A 19,475-nucleotide genomic window follows, 5' to 3' on the forward strand; every position below is an offset into this window, starting at 1 on the left:
CCCTTCTTGGCAGCAGCAAGAATGCCAAAAGCTGGTCGGCTTCCAGCATAGTTCCATTTCCCACAAGCAGAACTAATACTCCTGAAGGTGAAAATTCCACCGAGTCAGTCCTGGTAGGGATCAAATCTTGCCTCACTTGACTCCTGAGTAAGCAAGCACTGGGCTGCAGAAGGCTTTTTAAACCAAGCTGCAAAGGACCCAGGGACACAGGATAAATCACACCTTCCGTATGGAAGACAGCAGCCGCTCTTTCCCTGCCCACAAATAAGCTCGGACTTAACAGCTTCTTGCTTGAAAAATTAAGATCGATTGATTGAAAGCAAGAACAACAACTAAGTAGCACAAAGGCAATGAAGGAAGTTGGGAAAATTCCTTGGATACGGTCAGAAAGCATGTCCCAACCATGTCCCCTCCCTGGTATTTACTGGTTACTGATTAAAATGATAAACTATAAGCCAGTAAGTTCTCCTGCTCCAACTCTCTGATATTTGTTCTAGAATTATTTATTTTGGAGTTTTTTCCACACCCTTCCGCAAGACTGCGAGGTAGCAATTCCCTTCACGTGATCCCTCTGCTCTTTATTTGAGACATGAGGCCCATACCCGGACTTTGCTGATCGGGTGTCGGAAGCATTTGTTGTCTCCAGTCTCGCTGAGCGTTATGGCGTAGAACTGTCCCTTGTTGAGGTAGGTCATGGGGCCCTCCCCCTGCTTCTGACGCAGCGACTTGGTGGCTTCCAAGGTGTACTGAAATGTGCCACTGTGAACAGAAAGCAAACAGTGGTCAGATTCACTCGCTCGGACACTTCTGCCTTCCTAATCAATTTCACATTTACAGAGTTTTGTAGGAATATGAACCACTATTTACTCTACTTCAGAGACAAAACACAGCATATGGCAAAAGAGATGCGACCGGAACCAAAGGTCACTGCTAATACAATGTATACAACATCTCTAATAGTGGCTCATAAACCAGATGGTTTAGAAGGGGAGAAAGTCCACGAGGTGCCTGTCCAATTATGCAAGGCTGTGCCAGGAGAACCTGTTAGGTTTTAGATGGCAATCAGTAATGCCTGAGGCTTAAGGATTGATAGGATTTGCCACTTTCATGCTGGCGGCAAGCCAAATGTGTGAAAGCTTTCGTGCAATTCGTACCTATACTTAACCCTCTTTTTGTATCACCAAGATGTTACAAACAGTGATATCCCACTTCAAAAGATTTCAAAATGTCTAAAACTCAGACATTCATTACTGAGAATCTAGTTCCATAACAGAGATTGTTGGCTTTGCTGTTTTCTGTTTTTAAGACGGCAAAAGGACTCATGAAAGGGTCACTACTGCTCCAAATCAGGAGTCTGCAAACAAGGTTTGTTCCATTGGCCAAATCCAGCTCCCTGCCTATTATTGTAAACACCTCCCTGTGTTCCTATTATTGGAACACAGCTATGCTCATTCATTTAGGGCTTGTCTACAGTTACTTTCACACTACAACAGCAGGGTTCAGTAGTTGTGATCTATAAAGTGCCAAACCTAAAATATTCACTATGTAACCCATTGCAGAAAAAGTTTGCAAATCCCTGCTCTACACAATTTCCTTAATATTTTGAAAATGTTATTTAATTTACAAAATAAAAACACTGATTTTTCCCCAGCCATGAGGAATATATCAATTATTTAAAATAAACAAAAGGTATGAACCACAATCCTTCTAAAAACAAAAGAAACAAAAAGTTTAATATGTTCTTTCAGAAATATTTATTTCTGCTATAGTGCAGGATGGCTCCTAGTGATAACCCAATAACCAATGCTTCATGAACCTTTTTAATCATCAGAAGCTCTTCACTAGGCCTATTTTCTTAGCTCTTTAATTTCATAGTCTTTGAAAGGCTAGGTATAAAACTGCCTCAAAGTTCACCTCTTAAAATGGTCTGCTTATAAGATTATGGAAGTCTCTTATCATGTTTAATTTTTTATAACTTTCATGAGGAGAAAGAAATTGTAAAGCACAATAATATTCCTCTTTTCATGATAAAAACCTTACTCATAAGCTGAGAAACTAAGCAAATTCCAGAATATGTATCTTAGAACAGGGTGGGAAATAAATCATTCAAGACAGAACCAACTTCACTGTCCTTTTGCCTGAAAAAAGCAATTTCAGAACAGCCACTGAATCATAAAATTTGAGACCTAGACAGGATATTAGGAATCACCTACATCAGCAGCCAGGAACTTATCTAGGGTGCAGGCTGCATTTAAAGAAGCGAATAAACAAACAAACAAACAAACAAAAACATGAAAAGCTGTGAACCCTCTCTCCAGATAAAAGCACATATGAACAGAAATGGTTTTAAACATAATTTTGGGGGGTTCATGCTCCCCAAGCCTATCCATAACACGGGAAATAAAACCACCTTCCTCATTTCACAGGTGAAGAGAGGCTGAGAAACTTGCTCACTCCAGTGGACAATGACAGCAGCAGGAAGAGAAGGCAGGTCAAGTGACTGGTAGGTCAAAGCTCTTTTCACCAGCCTGACAGCTGATTACAGGGTGACTGGGGTTTATAGCATGCAAATTATATATGCATGTCCACATTTTAGAAAGTGATTTGGAACTCTATGTTCCCCACCTCATCACACACTGAAATTCTGACTCGGGTGATCTGGGAAGGATGACTGGGCAGCCTAAGGTCGGAGCAAGACCCTGAAGGATTAGGAGGACTTCAGGTGGAAACAGAGAGAACAGAAGAGGGCCACACACACATAAAAGCAAAGAAGCAGGGCGCCTGGGTGGCTCAGTGGGTTAGGCCGCTGCCTTCGGCTCAGGTCATGATCCCAGGGTCCTGGGATCGAGTCCCACATCGGGCTCTCTGCTCTGCAGGGAGCTTGCTTCCCTTCCTCTCTCTCTGCCTGCCTCTCTGCCTACTTGTGATCTCTGTCTGTCAAATAAATAAATAAAATTAAAAAAAAAAAAAAAGATTTTCATAAAAGCAAAGAAGCAATAAATACAGTGTGACCCACGGGTGAACGCAAAAAGGAACTAGCACGTAAAGGCCCTGACTACCGTCTTGAGTAATTTGTGTTTAATCCCGTCTGAAATGGTGACATCACTGATAAGCTTTGTAAAACGGGAGAGATCAATTCATTTCTTGCCATTCTCTCCGGTCTATGAGCATGCTCATGACCAAGGTCTTTGATCATCTAGCCCCTCTACCTAAAATGTTCTTAATCTTCTTTCCCTGGAAAACTCCTGCTCACGATCCTTCAACATCTGGTTCAAATGCCCCTCCCTGCAAGCTTTGTTCCCCCACCCCCACCCCAAGCCCCACCACACACACAGAGACCTCTAAGTCCTCTCAGCTTTCTGTTTATGTACCGCTGTAGTAGCACTGAGCAAACTGTATTAAACTGTCCATCACTACATCTGTCCCCTCCAAAAGTCTATGGGCCTCTTGTAAGGAGAGGTTCTATCGTATTCCCATACCTCTCTCATTGCTTGTACATGGAAGGCAATGCAGAGTATGATAGCGGGTAGCTAAGTACATACAGTGGAACAGAAGGGAAAAGAAGGTGTTGGCGGGAAGATCAAGTTACGTCACAACAGTTCAGAACACGAACAAGAGAAAGATGCAAGGGACAGGACACGTAAAACAGAATGTTCAGCACCTGGCCAAGTGTGACGAAAGCATAGCACAAAGTCAGGCAGATCCTGACACCTCTCAAATGGGTAGCTGGCATTGTGACACCATTAGCCACAACAGGAAATAAAAGCAGAGCCGATGTGAAAGAAGTGGGGAAGGAAGAAAAGAAAAGAAAAAGAAAGGCAAAGAGTTCCCATTTTTTCACATGCTGTGTTGGGAGGTCCATGTGTCTGAGATTCAGAGAACCACCCAAGGAGAGCGATCTAACCAACAAAAGGACAGAAAAAGGGTGTGGGCCTCAGACTACAGGTCAAGACTGGAAACAGTAATTTAGAAGTCACTGTATAGAGAAAAGATTTTTCTTTCAAAGGTTCAGAAGTGTAACTCAGGGGTACATTTCAAGTGTTATCAGTTCATTAGTTTCTAGGGACACCTCCGGGCAGCCTACCTTGATGTCTGGTCATACATGTACTCCTCCGCCCCAACTGAAGCACTCCGGAATTTCTGCAAAATTTAAAAGTTATCAACTTAAAACAAATAGGTAAGTCATCATGCAAAAACAGGAAGGAAAGTGACAAATGTGCCCGAACTGTTTTATCCTCACTTCAGAAAGGAAGATAATATATTTTTTAGTATTGTGTTTTCTACAACAAAAATAGTTACCATCTGTGCATAGAACTTGCATACCACGCGCACACTGAGAATTACACTCAACAGAAGAGGCATTTGTGCTTTGCATATTATTCACATGTCCATATTCACATGTCCTGCAGGTGTTCCAAAAGTGTCTGCAGGTACTGGAACCTGTTTCTTCAAACACATTAGACATCTCGTCCATTTTTTATCATCTCCAATGCTCGTTCCCAAAAATCACAAATTCTGAGTTAATGGAACACTGATTACAGGAAGTCGACATAGCATACACAGCACAGGGCGGTATTCAGAGTGGTTAGGGGCATAGTTTCTAGAGCAAGACTATCCAGTGTCAAGTTATGATTCTTTTACCTGCTACCTGTATAACTGAGACAAGGGCCATATTTACCCCATCTGTAAAATGCAGAAAGTTCTATTGGACAGGGCTGATCGATGAAAAGGTATTTACACTTAGTACAGTTAAGATTTAGGAAATTTTGGAGTAGGAGGGTAGCATGATGAGAAAGAAGGGCATTTAAGGAAGAGATAGAGGAGATGCACTTCCAAGGTTTTCTTTGAAGGAACATGCAGTAAACCCGTAACAACACACAGTGCACCAGTACTAGTAAACATGGCCCTCGGTGAATCTATTGTCCAGGCCACAGAATTCTGAAGCCTAAGGGTAGGCTTGCCCACTACGACATAGTGAATTTATAAATTCAATGGTTCTAATCCCCCAGGTGGTGTGAGAAGGTGTGATATACCACAACTGCTCAGATTCAAGGAGACTTTCAACTATATACTGACTAAAATAAAGAATCTTACTCTAATAAACATGACTGCATTTGGACAAGAACCTGAAAAACTAAAAATAGTAGACATGTGACCAATGTGGATATTGCTTTTTTCAAGCTTAAAATTTTTCTTTAAAGATTTTGTTTATTTATTTGAGAGAGAGAGAGGGAGAGAGAGAGAGAGAGAAAGAGAACGCATGAGAGGGGAGAAGGTCAGAGGGAGAAGCAGACGCCCCACGGAGCTGGGAGCCCAATGCGGGACTTGATCCCGGGACTCCGGGATCATGACCTGAGCCGAAGGCAGTGGCTTAACCAACTGAGCCACCCAGGTGCCCTTCAAGCTCAAAATTTTATCCTGAATTCTTTTATATTGTCTTTATAATTAAAAAAAAAAAAATAAAGTTATTCCACCTGGAAAATATCACAATCCTTTATGAGACCTGATCACATTAAGAGGTTATCTGGCTGTACGTGATTTAGTACTGAGAATTATAGTCAAAGTGTTTGGGTCATTCCAGTTACAGTTACCAACTGCTTGGAAACCTTTTAATATAATTTGTAGAATGCCAAAACCCAGGCAGACAGCCAACATCACTATACCTTACTGTGATTTGATATAATGCATCCATACCTTTCTTCATTTGCACTGAGAAAAATGATAGTAAAGAAGGTATGATAACATATATTTTAATGACTACCCTGAAAGGACTTGAGATATCAGGCAGTATTAGAATGTTATATTTAAATTTTAAATATTAGAGTTCTAGTGTTTTTCTTGGGTGGGAGGAAGAGACATCTGCTAAGAATCTACTATGATTCTTCAACTGTCAAAAAATCTGGGATTTTCTGATTCCATGACTTTGATCAGCCACCAATTTTTTTAGGTCTTATCATTCATTTATTTATTCATCCATTCTTCCAATAAAGACTGAGCATCTGGGGCGCCTGGGTGGCTCAGTGGGTTAAGCCTCTGCCTTCAGCTCAGGTCATGATCCCAGGGTCCTGGGATCAAGCCCCACATCGGGCTCTCTGCTGAGCAGGGAGCCCGCTTCCCCCCTCTCTCTGCCTGTCTCTCTGCCTTACTTGTGATCTCTGTCAAATAAATAAATAAAATCTTAAAAAAAAAAAAAAAAAAGACAGAGCATCTATTTTGTATCAGGCAGCGTGCTAGGTGCTATGGGTACCAAAGTGAACCAAAAGAGGTCTCTGCTTTCATGAAGCTTCTGGTCTAGGAGAAGAAACACATTACTTAAAAAGTCATTCATTCAAAAAGTTACAGACTGTGTGCAAGCACTCTGGAGAAGAGCAACAGAGCCCTAGGAGAGCACAGCACAACTGAGAAAGTAAAAACCAGTCCCACTGACTACCACTACTTTCAGTGGCACACAGACAAGGCGAACAAGAGTGTTTCCAGCAGAAGCCCAGAAGACAGTAACACAGCCACACAAGTGAGTAACACGTCTTCCTTCTGAGTGGCTGCTGCTTTCCTGACAAAGGCATCCTCAGTCCTGCTTTGCTCATTTCATTTCCTGAACAATGGTTACCCAGTTTCCGGGCTGCCTCAATGTCTTCTCATATCCAGTCCAGAGCTGGCCGTCATTTCTGGAATCCCTCCTTACACTTATCCAGTATAAGCCCAAAAACTGTGAAGAGCTCCTCCCACCTCTGTGTTACTGAGTCGTCCCTAAGGGTCTCCTGCTAAAGCAGGCTAAATAAATGTAATCCTGATTACAGATGTGTTCATGGCAGTCTTTGGCTGGGAGACTTTAGATACAAAGAAAATCGACTCTACTAGGAACTGAAGGGAGGACAGGGAGGGCTTCCCTGAAAAAGTTACACAGGAGGAAGGGTGTGGGAGCTGGCAAAGAATATTCTACAACAGTGTTGTCCAATAGAATTTTGTGTAAAAATGGAAATGTTCTGCATATTCATTGTCCAGTATGATAGCCCCCAGTCATACTGAGCACTTAACAGTGGTAGTTAATGGGACTGAGAAACTAAATTGTTGATTTTATTTAATTCTAATTGCCACATGTAGTTAGCAACTACAGCATTATACAGCACAGTTCTAGAATATGGAGCAGCATGCACAAAGGTCCTGAGGCAGGAGGAAGTATATCAGGTTCACAGAAATGAATGGAACCCACAGCAGACAGCAAAAGGGGGAAAGAGGTACAAGATGAGGTGGGAAAGGAAAATGGGAAGCAGAATACGCAATGCTTTGTATACCAGTTAAGGATTTAGATCTTAATCCCAAAAGCAATGGGATTTAAGTTGGGGGGAGGGGGTGACATAATCAGATAAGCATGTTAAAAACACCATCCCTGGTACAGTGTACAAAAGCAGGCATTGTTATAGGCCAGAGATAATGATAGATTGGGCCAACATGGTAGAAGCAGATTGGAGACAAATGGATGGATCTGAGAGATATTTAGAAAGTAATACTGACAGAATTGAGTAATACTCCAGAATTGGAGGATGAGGGGAGAGCAAAATATGAAGAAAATATCCTGGTTTCTTAAACCAGGATGGTGATGGTACCCACTAAGGTGGAGAACACAAGGAAAGATTATAAACCAGATCTGGAATGGGTGGAGAGTCATACACAGTTGGACATAAAGGTTTGGAGCAAAGAGGAGGTAACTAGGCTGGAGAAAAAATTTGAAAGTCTTGGGCGCCTGGGTGGCTCAGATGGTTAAGCATCCATTTTTGGTTCGGGTCATGATCTTGGGGTCCTGAGATCGAGTTCTGCATCGGGCTCCCTGCTCAGCAAGAAGTCTCCCTCGACCCCTCCCCTGCTTGTGTTCTCTCTCTCTCTCAAAAATAAATAAAATCTTTAAAAATAAATAAATAAATAAAAATTTGAAAGTCTTTAGAATACACATGATAACTGAAGCTGTGGACATGAAGCCAAGAGCACCATTAAGAAGAAAGAGAGACCAGGGCGCCTGGGTGGCTCAGTGGGTTAAGCCGCTGCCTTCGGCTCAGGTCATGATCTCAGGGTCCTGGGATCGAGTCCCGCATCGGGCTCTCTGCTCAGCAGGGAGCCTGCTTCCCTCTCTCTCTCTCTCTCTGCCTGCCTCCCCATCTACTCATGTTCTCTCTCTGTCAAATAAATAAGTAAAATCTTTAAAAAAAAAAAAAAAACTTTAAAAAAAAGAAGAAGAAAGAGTGACCAAATTATCAAACGGTGGTGCAAGGTACCAGCCTTAACATGTGGGGTTTTCACAGCCATTTTATTCATGAGGTGGGAAGAGAACTACTATGACTCTGAACAATGGGTCATCCAATCTCATCAAATTTCACTGCACAGAGAGAAATCTCAATCTCCTAAAGTATAAAATGCATATGCTAAGGATTTTCCAAGATTTTGCTTGATGCAAAAACAAACTGACATAATAAAATGATAGAAGTCTGATGGCACCATATGCACTATAAACATAGTAAAATCAAGGGCATTAATCACAAGGTAAGCTATGTTCCAATTTAGTAATCGAGTCAACATTTTTAAGATTTTATTCTTTAATTTTTTTTTCATCCGAGTACAGTTGACACACAATGTTACATTAATTTCAGCTGTATAACATAGTGAGTCAACTTCTCTGTTACGTTATCTCACCACAAGTGTAGCTACCATCCGTCACAACACAACGCTTTTACAGTGACATTGACTATATTCCTCATGCTGTGCCTTTTATCCCCATTCCAAAACTGAAAGCCTGTATCGCCCATGCCCCTTCACCCATTTTGCCTATTTCCCCACTCTTCTTTCGTCTGTCAACCAATAGTTTGTTCTCTGTACTTATAGGTCTAATTCTGCTTTTTGTTTATTCATTTGTTTTGTTTTTTTAGATTCCACATATGAGTGAAATCATATGGTATTTGTCTTTCTCCGACTTATTTCACTTAGTAGAATACTCCCTAGGTCCATCTATATTGTTGCAAATGACAAGATCACATCCTTTTTTATGATTGTTTATTATTCCAGTGTGTGTATGTGTGTGTGATATGCCATATCTTTCTTATTAAGGTTTTACTATTTAAATGTGTGGGAGCAAATGAACTCCCAGTTAAAAATTAATCATGTTGAATAGGGCTTAAATTCAAGATAACTTCCAGTATCAGTCTATAGATGAATATAAAATCAACAGACTAACCATCATATGTCTATTGAGTATAACAAATAATCATTCTTTGCTTTCATTTGAAGATTCTCTGCAAACTATGTTAATTTGCCAAGGAACACGCAGGGCGTTGAATTACGAAATACATGGTAGAAATATCTGGTGCTTGCCCATATAAAGTTCTGCTCATGCCTGAGTACATGGCAGGACTAAACTTCTCAGCCCTCTTGCAGCTAGTTAAGACCATGTGACTAGTTCTAGCCAATGACATATGAGCAAGAGTGATACATGTCACTTTTAGGTCAAAGTATTTACAAGTTAGTCTGCAATCGTATGATTGTACTTCTCCATGGGTGTGACCCAGAAGCCACATATAGAAATAGTAATTTCATAAAAATGGAGGGAACCTGGATTTCTGAGTCATTAATAAGAAAAAACATTTGCAGACATGTATCAGGATTATTATTAACAAGAAATAAACTTTTAGTGTATTAAATCACTGAGATCTTGGTGCTCTTTTATTCATAGAGCCTAATGTTAACTGACACAAAATTATAGTACAGAATAAGAAAATTCTTGCTTCTATTTTGATTCTTATTATAACTATATATATATAATTTTTCTATAAAATCTCTTCCTTCCATGCCTTAAAATTTACATGTTTCCTAATAACATCTTAGGTATTAATACCTGCCTAATGTGTAATTATCAGTGATACTCTTTTGCTTATTAGCTGTGACCTTTGGCAAGTTTCTTAACCTCCTTGAACCTCTCTACCTTTTCATCAGTAAAATGGAAACAGTAACACCTTTTTGGAATTATAGTAAGGATTAGAAATAAAATGCAGAAGCCACAGTGGCTGGCACACAGTACTACAAAATAAGTGACAACTATCATTATTTCTCTTCACAAATATAGACAGATAGTAAGCTTACAGAGGACAAAAGTCAAAGCAACCTTCCTTTTGTCCTCTACTCCCACATCAAGCACAGCACCTAACACCAGCAGAAGTAAATATTTACCAAACGTTATTATAAAGGAGCTGTACAATAAAATGTGAATCAAATTAGCTAAAATCAATCCATTAAAGAACTTCTTAATGTTACTACTGTCTTTTTTTTTTTTTTTTTTAAGATTTTATGTATTTATTTGACACGGAGAAAGAGATCACAAGCAGACAGAGAGGTAGGCAGAGGGAGGGGGAAGCAGGCTCCCTGCTGAGCAGAGAGCCACATGCAGGGCTCCATCCCAGGATCCTGAGATCATGACCTGAGCGGAAAGCAGAGGCTTAACCCACTGAGCCACCCAGGCGTCCCAATGTTATCACTGTCTTAAAAAAAAAAAAAAATCCCAGCTCAGGGGCCCGTGGGTGGCTCAGTCAGTTATACATCTGCCTTCTGCTCAGGTCATGATCCCAGAGCTCTGGGATCAAGCCCTCCTTCGGGCTCCCTGCTGTGGGGAGCCTGCTTCTCCCTCTCCCTCTGCCTGCTGCTCCCCCTGCTTGTGCTGTCCCTTTCTCTCTCTCTGTCAAATAAATAAATAAAATCTTAAAAACAAAACAAAACAAACAAAAAGCCTGAGTTGAGCCAAATTGCTCCCTTCTCTGATACCCACATACATACACATATAGAAGAATCAGTCTCTGATAAGAAATGAAATTTGCTGGGGCACCTGGGTGGCCCAGTCATTTGGGTGTCCAGCTTTTGATTTTGGCTCAGGTCACGGTCTCTGGTCATGGGATCGAGCCCTACATCTCTGCACTCAACAGGGGATCTGCTTTTCTCCCTCTCCCTCTGCCCCTCCCCTCATTTGTGCTCTCTTTCTCTCTCAAATAATTTTATTTTAAAAGGGTAATTTGCTAATTCAACAAGAATCCTAGGCATTTTAATAGTTTGCCTAAAAGAAGGGCTAGATTTTAGACAAAAATTTTTTAATGGAATTTACTTGCTGAAATTACTCTGAGCTCACCTAATCTTATAACCAGTTAACAATGCCATGACTGAAGATCGTTCCATTTAATTTATGTCCAATTTGAATACAATATGCAACATAAACACTGATTTCCAAGGCTAGGAGGACAGCTAAGCCAAATTTAGTGAGAACAGTATTCACACTGAGTTTCTGGTAAGTTACTTTCTCATCTACTTCCAAATAAAACCCAAAATACAATAGTTTCTTTTCATAAGCCTCCTTATCTGCAACACAAACACAACTGATAACAAATTCCCCAAACAGCATGATGGTTCTGCTGACATTGGGCCACATCCATGGGCTCTTCTGTGACTAATGAACTATTTCCACACCTGGTAAGAAAAACTTCAGTGGCAGACTTTTAGTGAAAAAGCATGCGTCTGACATTCCCATGTGGAGTAACGTGCTTTTCCTACAGAAGCACTCGAACAATTAACTGTTAACTATTTCCAGCAATATGGCCCAGGAAGCTAAGTTTAAGACAACATTTTTATGACAAGGACATTAAAAGTCTGATTATAAAGCTACCAGAACTCAAGAAATGAGGCGCCCTCTTAAGGGCTGGGAATTTATCTCGTCTCACTCTGCTTTTCCCCAATTTCAGAGAAGACAGCAGGAACTCAGGAATGGCTAGCGTCAGGAGAGGAAGGGCTGCCAGAGCAGCTTGTCTACCTAACTCTCCGCCAACACTGCAAAGAGACAGTCCCTTTACTCTTCTTCTGCCCATCTGAAAGATAAAGAAGCATCTAATGACATTGATAAAGGGCACTCAGTTTAAAAAAAAAAAGAACGTTTGGGTGAGTCACTCACTGTGTTTAGGAACAGAACTACTGAGGATTAGAAGACCCTGCACAGTCTTCTTGAGAGTGTAGAGATAATGGGGAAGGATATTATTGGTCCTGGATCCTGAGAGCTTGTGATGAGTCTCATCTCTGCCACTTACTGCAGAATGACCACGGGTACTGGTGGGCTCTCTGTGCCTCAGTTTCCTCATTTGGAAAATAGAGATGACAGAAATAGTACACACCTCACAGGGGCTTTGTGAGGATGAAATGAATACATTTCACTCGGGATGATGTCCAGCCTACAGTAAGTCGGGTCACCAAATGTTTATGATTTTTAAATATTATTATTTGGGATGCAATCTCAACCTCTGGCGGCTGCATTTTGTCCAGTGGCAACTAAGTGGGCAGCAGGCTGCAAGTGTTTTGGCAAGCTGCCACCACACTAACTCCTCTTTAGGAAATTAGAATCCACAAGTTTTGCCTTTTGCCATTGTCTTTTATTGTCCTGGGTGGACAGAACAATGGGAAGCCAATGACCATCGTCGCAAATACAGAGGCACTGCTCCTAACTGCTGAAAAAGCTGACCTGACCCAATTTAAAAAAAGCATTAAATATTCTGGGTCAAAAATTGGAGAATTAATCCACGATTACACCAGTTCTACAAAGATTCCAAGGCAACTAAATGGAGACAAGACTGTCCTTTGAACAAGTGGGGCTGAAGCAACTGGATATAGATACGACAAAAAAAGAAAAAAAAATACGGACCTCTACCTTTCCCTTACGCCATTACAAAAGTTAGCTCAAGATGGATCAGAAATCTATATGGAAGAGGTACTATTAAAAGCCTAGGGGAAAAAAACAAGAGAAAACCTTTGTGACACTGGGTTGGACCAAGACTTCTTTTTTTTTTTTAATTAATTTTTTAAAAATTAACATATAATGTATTATTTGCCCCAGGGGTACAGGTCTGTGAATCGTCAGGCTTACACACCTCACAGCACTCACCATAGCACATACCCTCCCCAATGTCCATAACCCAACCACCCTCTCCATACCCTCCTCCCCCTGGCAACCCTCAGTTTGTTTCATGAGATTAAGAGTCTCTTATGGTTTTTCTCCCTCCCAATCCCATCTTATTGAACCAAGACTTCTTAAACAGTACGTCAAAAGCATCAACTATAAAAGAAAAAACTGATTAAGCGTACTTCATCGAGATTAAATATGGATTCTCTTTGAAAGACATAGTTAAAAAAACAAAAAAGCTACCAGACTGTAAAACATATAACGACTTCACATTATTTAAGAAGCTCTTAACAACTTAATTAAAGAAGACAGATAACCCAATTTAAAAATTGGGCAAAATATTTCAAGAGACATTTCACAAAAGTTGTAAGAATGGCCAATTACGAAACATGAAATGATGTTCAACATCACTACGCATGGAAGAAAAGCAAATTCAAACCACAAGAAGACACCATCACATATCCACTAAAATAGCTCCTGTTAAAGAGACTGACAGCCCCAAGTTTGGGAAAGGATGAGAAAACCAGAAACCCTCACATACTGCTAGTGGGAAGGAAAATGGCATGGCCACCCTGAAAACATTGTACCGCAGTATCTTACAAAGTTATACACACCTTGACCACATGACTCAGCAATTCCAGTCCTAGGTATTTAACCAGGAAATGAAATCACATGTCCACATGAAAGCATACACGTGAAAGTTCACAGCAGCATTATTCAAAAGAGCCCAAACCAGAAGCAGCCAAACTGTCCATTAACTGGTGAACAGATCAACAAATTGTGATATATGCTTACCATGGCATAATATTTAGCAAGTCAATAATACAATCTTTTCATACAGGCAACAAAACAGAATCTCAAAAAGTGAAAGTAAAAGTGAAACTACAGACAGAGGGCAGATCAGTGCTTGCCCAGAGCGAGAGAGGAGGTTCCAAATGCAGGGGGCTCAAGAAAACTTTTAGGGTGAAGGAAATTTCTATTGATTCTAACGTTGTATACAATTATCGAAATATTCAAACATCACTTAAAACTTGTGAATTTACAACAAATGAGCAAGGGGGTGCCTGGGTGGCTCAGTTGTTCAAGTGTCCAACTCTTGGTTTCAGCTGAGGTCATGATCTCAGGGTCGTGTGATCAAGAGAGCATGGAATCTACTTGAGATTCTCACCCACTGTCCTTCTCTGCCCTCTTTAAAGTAAATAAATCTTTTAAAAATTTTAAAAATTAAAAAAATAAATAAAACAAGCAATCTAAGAACCTTGTTTGTGTAAGTCCTACAGGTACATGAAAAGAATACCAGATCTCTACCTGTAAAGTATAAAATGTATGTCTATATAACAGTTGGTTATTAATAGTACAAATTCTCACTGCTTCTTTGGCCTTTTGGCTAAGATCAAGTGTATTAATAGTAAACATTCTTTCTTGAGTATCCACTGTAGGCCTTAAAGAGTTACATTGTTTCAAAAATTACACAGGCAACATCTTTAGCTACCATTTAAAAAGTTACAAACTAGAAGAGGTCAGAGTAAAAACGTTACAAAGTAGCAAGTTTCCACACAAACAGCTCTTTATTCCTCATAAATATTTAAGACTAAAACTAAAACAAAGAAATGTCATTTAAGGATCAAAAAATTTTTTTATTTTCTTTTCTTTTTGGAGAGAGAAAGAGCACACAAGTGGTGTCGGGGTAGGGGCAGAGGGAAGAGAGAATCTTACACAGGATCCACGCCCAACGTGGATTAATCTCAAAACCCTGAGATGATGAGGGGCCAAAATAATGACTCAGATATTTAACTAAGTCACCAAGGCACCCAAGGGTCAAGAAGAATAGAAATAGTCCTCCACACCCCCAAACCAAAGATTTATTAAAACCTTTTTATAAAGATACAGCTACATTTTTTTTAAACCCAATGCTCCCAGTTTAATTAATTTTTTTAAAGATTTTATTTATTTATTTGACCGACAGAGATCACAAGTAGGCAGAGAGGCAGGCGAGGGTGGGGAGGGAAGCAGGCTCCCTGCTGAGTAGAGAGCCCGATGCGGGGCTCGATCCCAGGACCCTGGGATCATGACCTGAGCCGAAGGCAGAGGCTCAACCCACTGAGCCACCCAGGTGCCCCCCAGTTTAGTTAATTTATCCCACTTAACAAGCAAACAGAAACAAAACGAGCTGGGGTTTCTGGGTTTAGGTCCTGGCTGCAGATGACTGAGCTAGGACTCACCTCTGTGGTTCCATCCTTGAAGCTCTCGCTGTAAGTGCTGTCCGGGGTGCTGCGCTGATCATCCTTGAGGTAGGCGCTGTGGCTGGCCATGGAGGGCACACCATACTGAGTCTGTTCAAAGATAACCACACGTTGCTCCTCGCCGTCTCCCCGGGGATAGTGCACGGGTGGGGCCATGAAAACGGGTGTAAAATCTTCAGCTTTCACCACTGTGATTCCTGATACGGGAATGATGGCTGGGCTCTCCGAGATGTTCGTGCTGTATGGTTCTCGCTTCGAATTCTCCAGGTGGTCTTGATTTAGGGAAAGGTTCACTGGGACAGTCTTTAGGACCTGCACTCGGTTTTCTCCTCCACTCAAATTACTCTGGGCTTCATTGGTGCCGAGACAGTTTCTGCATATTGAAACCCATCCCCCCACACAAAAAAACAGAATTAGAAAAGTCACCAACCTGCAACTCCTGATAAAATAACTGATGCAAGCAATCATCAGTGGACATTAAAGCCATCAGGGGAAAAGTTGATGGTAAACTTTACAAGGGAAGTAGGACATGTGTTTCCCAGTACCATGCAATCAGCCCACCTGTGAAGTGCAACTGGTGGGGGGTGGGGGAGGATAACCCTAAATTTAGCAAGCCTTCATATCTAACTCCCAGCTCTCAGGAAATACAGAAGGCTGGAAGAGATGACTTAAACAACATCAAAAGGAAACAATCATACAAACAGAATGTAGCACATCTTACTGACCTGGTTTCTTCAATAAGTTAGAGGCATGAAAAAAAGAAAGGAGGGTGGGAAGCTTGTTCTAGATTAAAAGATTTGAAAGACATAACAATCAAATAGGATGAGTAGATCTTGTCTGGATCCTGGTCTGAAAAACCAAAGAGGCATTTATAAGACAATAGGATCTTTGAGGCAATTGAATATGGACAGGGAATTAGGTGATATTAAGGAAGCATTGTTCATTTAGTTAGGTGTGATAATGATTTTGAGATTATGTGATAAAACTTCCTTTTTATTTATAGATACAAAGGAGTTGAGTTACAGATGAAATGACAGGCTATCAAGAACTTATTTTAAAGATAACTACAATAAGGAAAAAAGAAGGGAAAGAGAGAAAAGGTAGAGATTAAGCAGGTATAACAAAAAGTTACCACTGATGAACCTACAGAACTGGACGGGTATTTGGGGGTTCATTATACTGTTCTCTTTACTCCTGGATGTGTCTGAAAACTTTTTTTTTTTTTAAGATTTTATTTATTTATTTGACAGAGAGATTGCAAGTAGGCAGAGAGAGAGGGAGAAGCAGGCTCCCCGCTGAGCAGAGAGCCCAATGTGGGGCTTGATCCCAGGACCTCGAGATCATGACCTGAGCAGAAGGCAGAGGCTTAACCCACTGAGCCACCCAGGCGCCCTGTGTTTGAAAACTTTCCAAGGAAACAGCTTTTTGAAAAAGGTGGGAGTGAGACAATAATTTGAAGGGGGGGCAGTGGGAAGAATATTTTACACTGTTCTCTGGGCTAAACTCCTTCCAAGAAAAAAAGGCAATGAGAATTTATCATTAATATATTTTCACTAAACTGAAAACAACATGAGCTCACTGATATCCTTAGCACTGAATTACTTTTGGGGCTTGAGGGAGTAGTGTAACTGGGCTTATGTAAAACAAGATCTCTCAGATCTCAGACCTCCTGGCTGGTACAAAGAGAAAGGACAGGGTTTGGAAAATTAATTCTCACCGGGCTGGGATACAATACTTTCCATTTCTACTATAGGATTCTGGGAAAGAGAAGAAGCAAAGAGAAATTAGTCAATGGAAGAGTATGGTTAATAGCACCCTGATTTTACTAGCAGAGTCCCTGTGGTCAGTTAAATTTGGGGTCACCTCTCACTTATATATGGATTATTCTGAATGATATGGACAAAAAGAAATACATATTTTGTGTGGAGCCCTGCCCACAATGTCTGTTGTTTTGGGTTTTGTTGTCTCCACACCCCCTGCCTTTTATTTATTTATTTTTATTTTAAAGATTTTATTTATTTATTTGACAGAGAGAGATCACAAGTAGGCAGAGAGGCAGGCAGAGAGAGAGGAAGGGAAGCAGGCTTCCTGCCGAGCAGCGAGCCCGATGCGGAACTCGATCCCAGGACTCTGGGATCATGACCTGAGCCGAAGGCAGCGGCTTAACCCACTGAGCCACCCAGGCGCCCCCACCCTGCCTTTTAAACTAGCATGATCTTTCTAGGGCTAACTAGCATCTCTCACAGAGACAGAAATATTTGACTAAAAGTGGTTCTTCCCAGACTTAAGCTCTCCTAGCTCCTCTGAGCTTGTCTAAGTCTCAAGCAGGACTATGTATGTATTTCTAGCTTTGATTTCTCAGGCAAAACCTCAAAGTGAATGAAGCTTGAGGAAAGAATGGTTTCACATGAATAAAGCCAACAGAAAAATACCTAAACTTCTTGGAGTCTATCACAAATCTGTAGAAATCATTCTAGAAAGTAATCCTTTAAAGAATAAAACTGCAAACGTACAATCATTCTGCTTTAAATAATAACCTGCTTTCATGGTCATAGCAGTACAGTGACTCTGTATATGAGACACAGCGAAAATTTAGAAATTATGTTTAATCTGAGTCCAGTTAGCTAGATGATGCCAAACCCAGACCACCCATTTATGTCAGCATTTCCTAAGCTCCATTGTTTAGAACACTGCATGGAATGTTAATAGATGTTCCTCAAAGAAAGGAGTCTGTGATAAAATCAGTATTTTTTTTTTTTAATTGCCATAACAAAACGAGCCTGTGTGAGCCACAAACATCATGAACACAGTAAAGGCCCCCAGGCATTCCTTCACCTGTTTAATTTATAACCCAGAATTTCCCAAACTCATTTTACCCCAAACTCTGTTGTGGAGGATTAACTATTAATACTTGTGGATAACGTCCTGTTGGATGTAAGAGTGGCTGGTCTATATTGATTAGCTCCCAAAGCAAGTGTCCTGTTTCCATTCCTCTGGACTTTGCACAAGCACAGACTTACTGCCATTGCCAAAATACTCAAAGTTAACCAACTCCTCTATTGCTGGAGTCCATTTCAGGCCAAATTTATTAATTCTTTAATTCATGCAAAACACATGAATTCTAAACAAGAAACTCAAGTCAAAATATTTGGGGCATTTTTATGAACAAACCTAAGTGAACTACAGAGTTGTGTAAACCTAGTCCACTCATCGGTACCATGTGAAGAGGGACTATGAGATATAGCACCCTTCTGGAACGTGTACACCCACCTCTGTGGAAGAGCAGTAGTTTTAGCAGCTAGAAAACCTCAGAAAGACATCCAAAAAATGGATGAGTAGAACAAAGTAAGAATTATTGGGAGCTACTGACTCATCTGCAATATTATTTTAAATTGAACCGAATATTACAACATGAGAAAGAAATGCAACACTAAGAACGGTGCCTTAAATATAATTTTTTTAAAAATCTCCATCACGCCATTGAGATTTTCAGTTATTTTTCCAAGCACCGACTTCTTTATACAGTCAGTTGTGATGATAGCTTGCTAGCACATGGCACCATCATTCATAAATACACAGCAGATCAGATGAGAGCCTTCCACATTACACTCAACCAGAAGTCTACTGAGTCAAAATTAGTCTATACATGGCGGTTGTGTCTACACCTCACTGCCAGGGTTTTTGAAGGTGCACCACTGAAATCACAACCATAACCATTAAAATAGGATGGGGGGCTCTTTCATGTTGTTCTAAAAGACACTTCAATAAAAAATAATGGTCTCTTTTGTCCATTATGACACAGACAGAGCACGTATCTTAAGTATGTTTCCCCCCTGACCCTTCTATGATTACTGATATATGAGTTAGCAGACAGCACACGCTCAGCTTAATAAATGGTGGCTAAATGGAGGGCAAGTCACAGGACCTGAAGAGTGTCAGGCTCTTTCTCCCTGTCATCTCTGCTACCAACTAGGGCCCAGGGCCCAGGGCGCCAAGACAGTGTGGAGCATTAGAAGATCCCTTTGCAACTGCAAATCAGAAGCAGACAGCCTGTATCTTTGCTGAGGGTATATTTTGGAGGTGATGCACGGCCCAGGACTGGTGGTTGGTGGGGTGGCTCCCGCTGCTGGTCATCTAACAAGATCATGTCATAAGCAGTTCTTCTCAAGGCCAGGTAAGATGCTGATGTTCGTGATAGCAGGGGATTTTGTTTCTCCTGGCTTCATATTTCCATATGAAAAAAGTCACTAATAGGAAAACACTGT

The 19,475-nt window shown here is 40.8% G+C and overlaps 1 protein-coding gene across 1 annotated transcript in view; it reads right to left on the bottom strand.

Moving 5' to 3' along the window:
• LOC111146690 (grainyhead like transcription factor 2) overlaps positions 1 to 19,475 on the bottom strand; it is a 158,678-nt gene that overhangs the window by 86,234 nt on the left and 52,969 nt on the right. Inside the window, exons 4-6 of the mRNA XM_022502351.1 lie at positions 15,190 to 15,583; positions 4,085 to 4,140; positions 603 to 759 (exon numbers count right to left, since the gene is read on the bottom strand). Coding sequence (XP_022358059.1) covers positions 603 to 759; positions 4,085 to 4,140; positions 15,190 to 15,583 — 607 coding nt within the window. The remainder of the gene's footprint in view (positions 1 to 602; positions 760 to 4,084; positions 4,141 to 15,189; positions 15,584 to 19,475) is intronic.

Source organism: Enhydra lutris, unplaced genomic scaffold (genome assembly GCF_002288905.1).
Source record: "Enhydra lutris kenyoni isolate GAN:26980312 unplaced genomic scaffold, ASM228890v2 scaffoldscaffold14, whole genome shotgun sequence".
Lineage (NCBI taxonomy): Eukaryota > Metazoa > Chordata > Mammalia > Carnivora > Mustelidae > Enhydra > Enhydra lutris.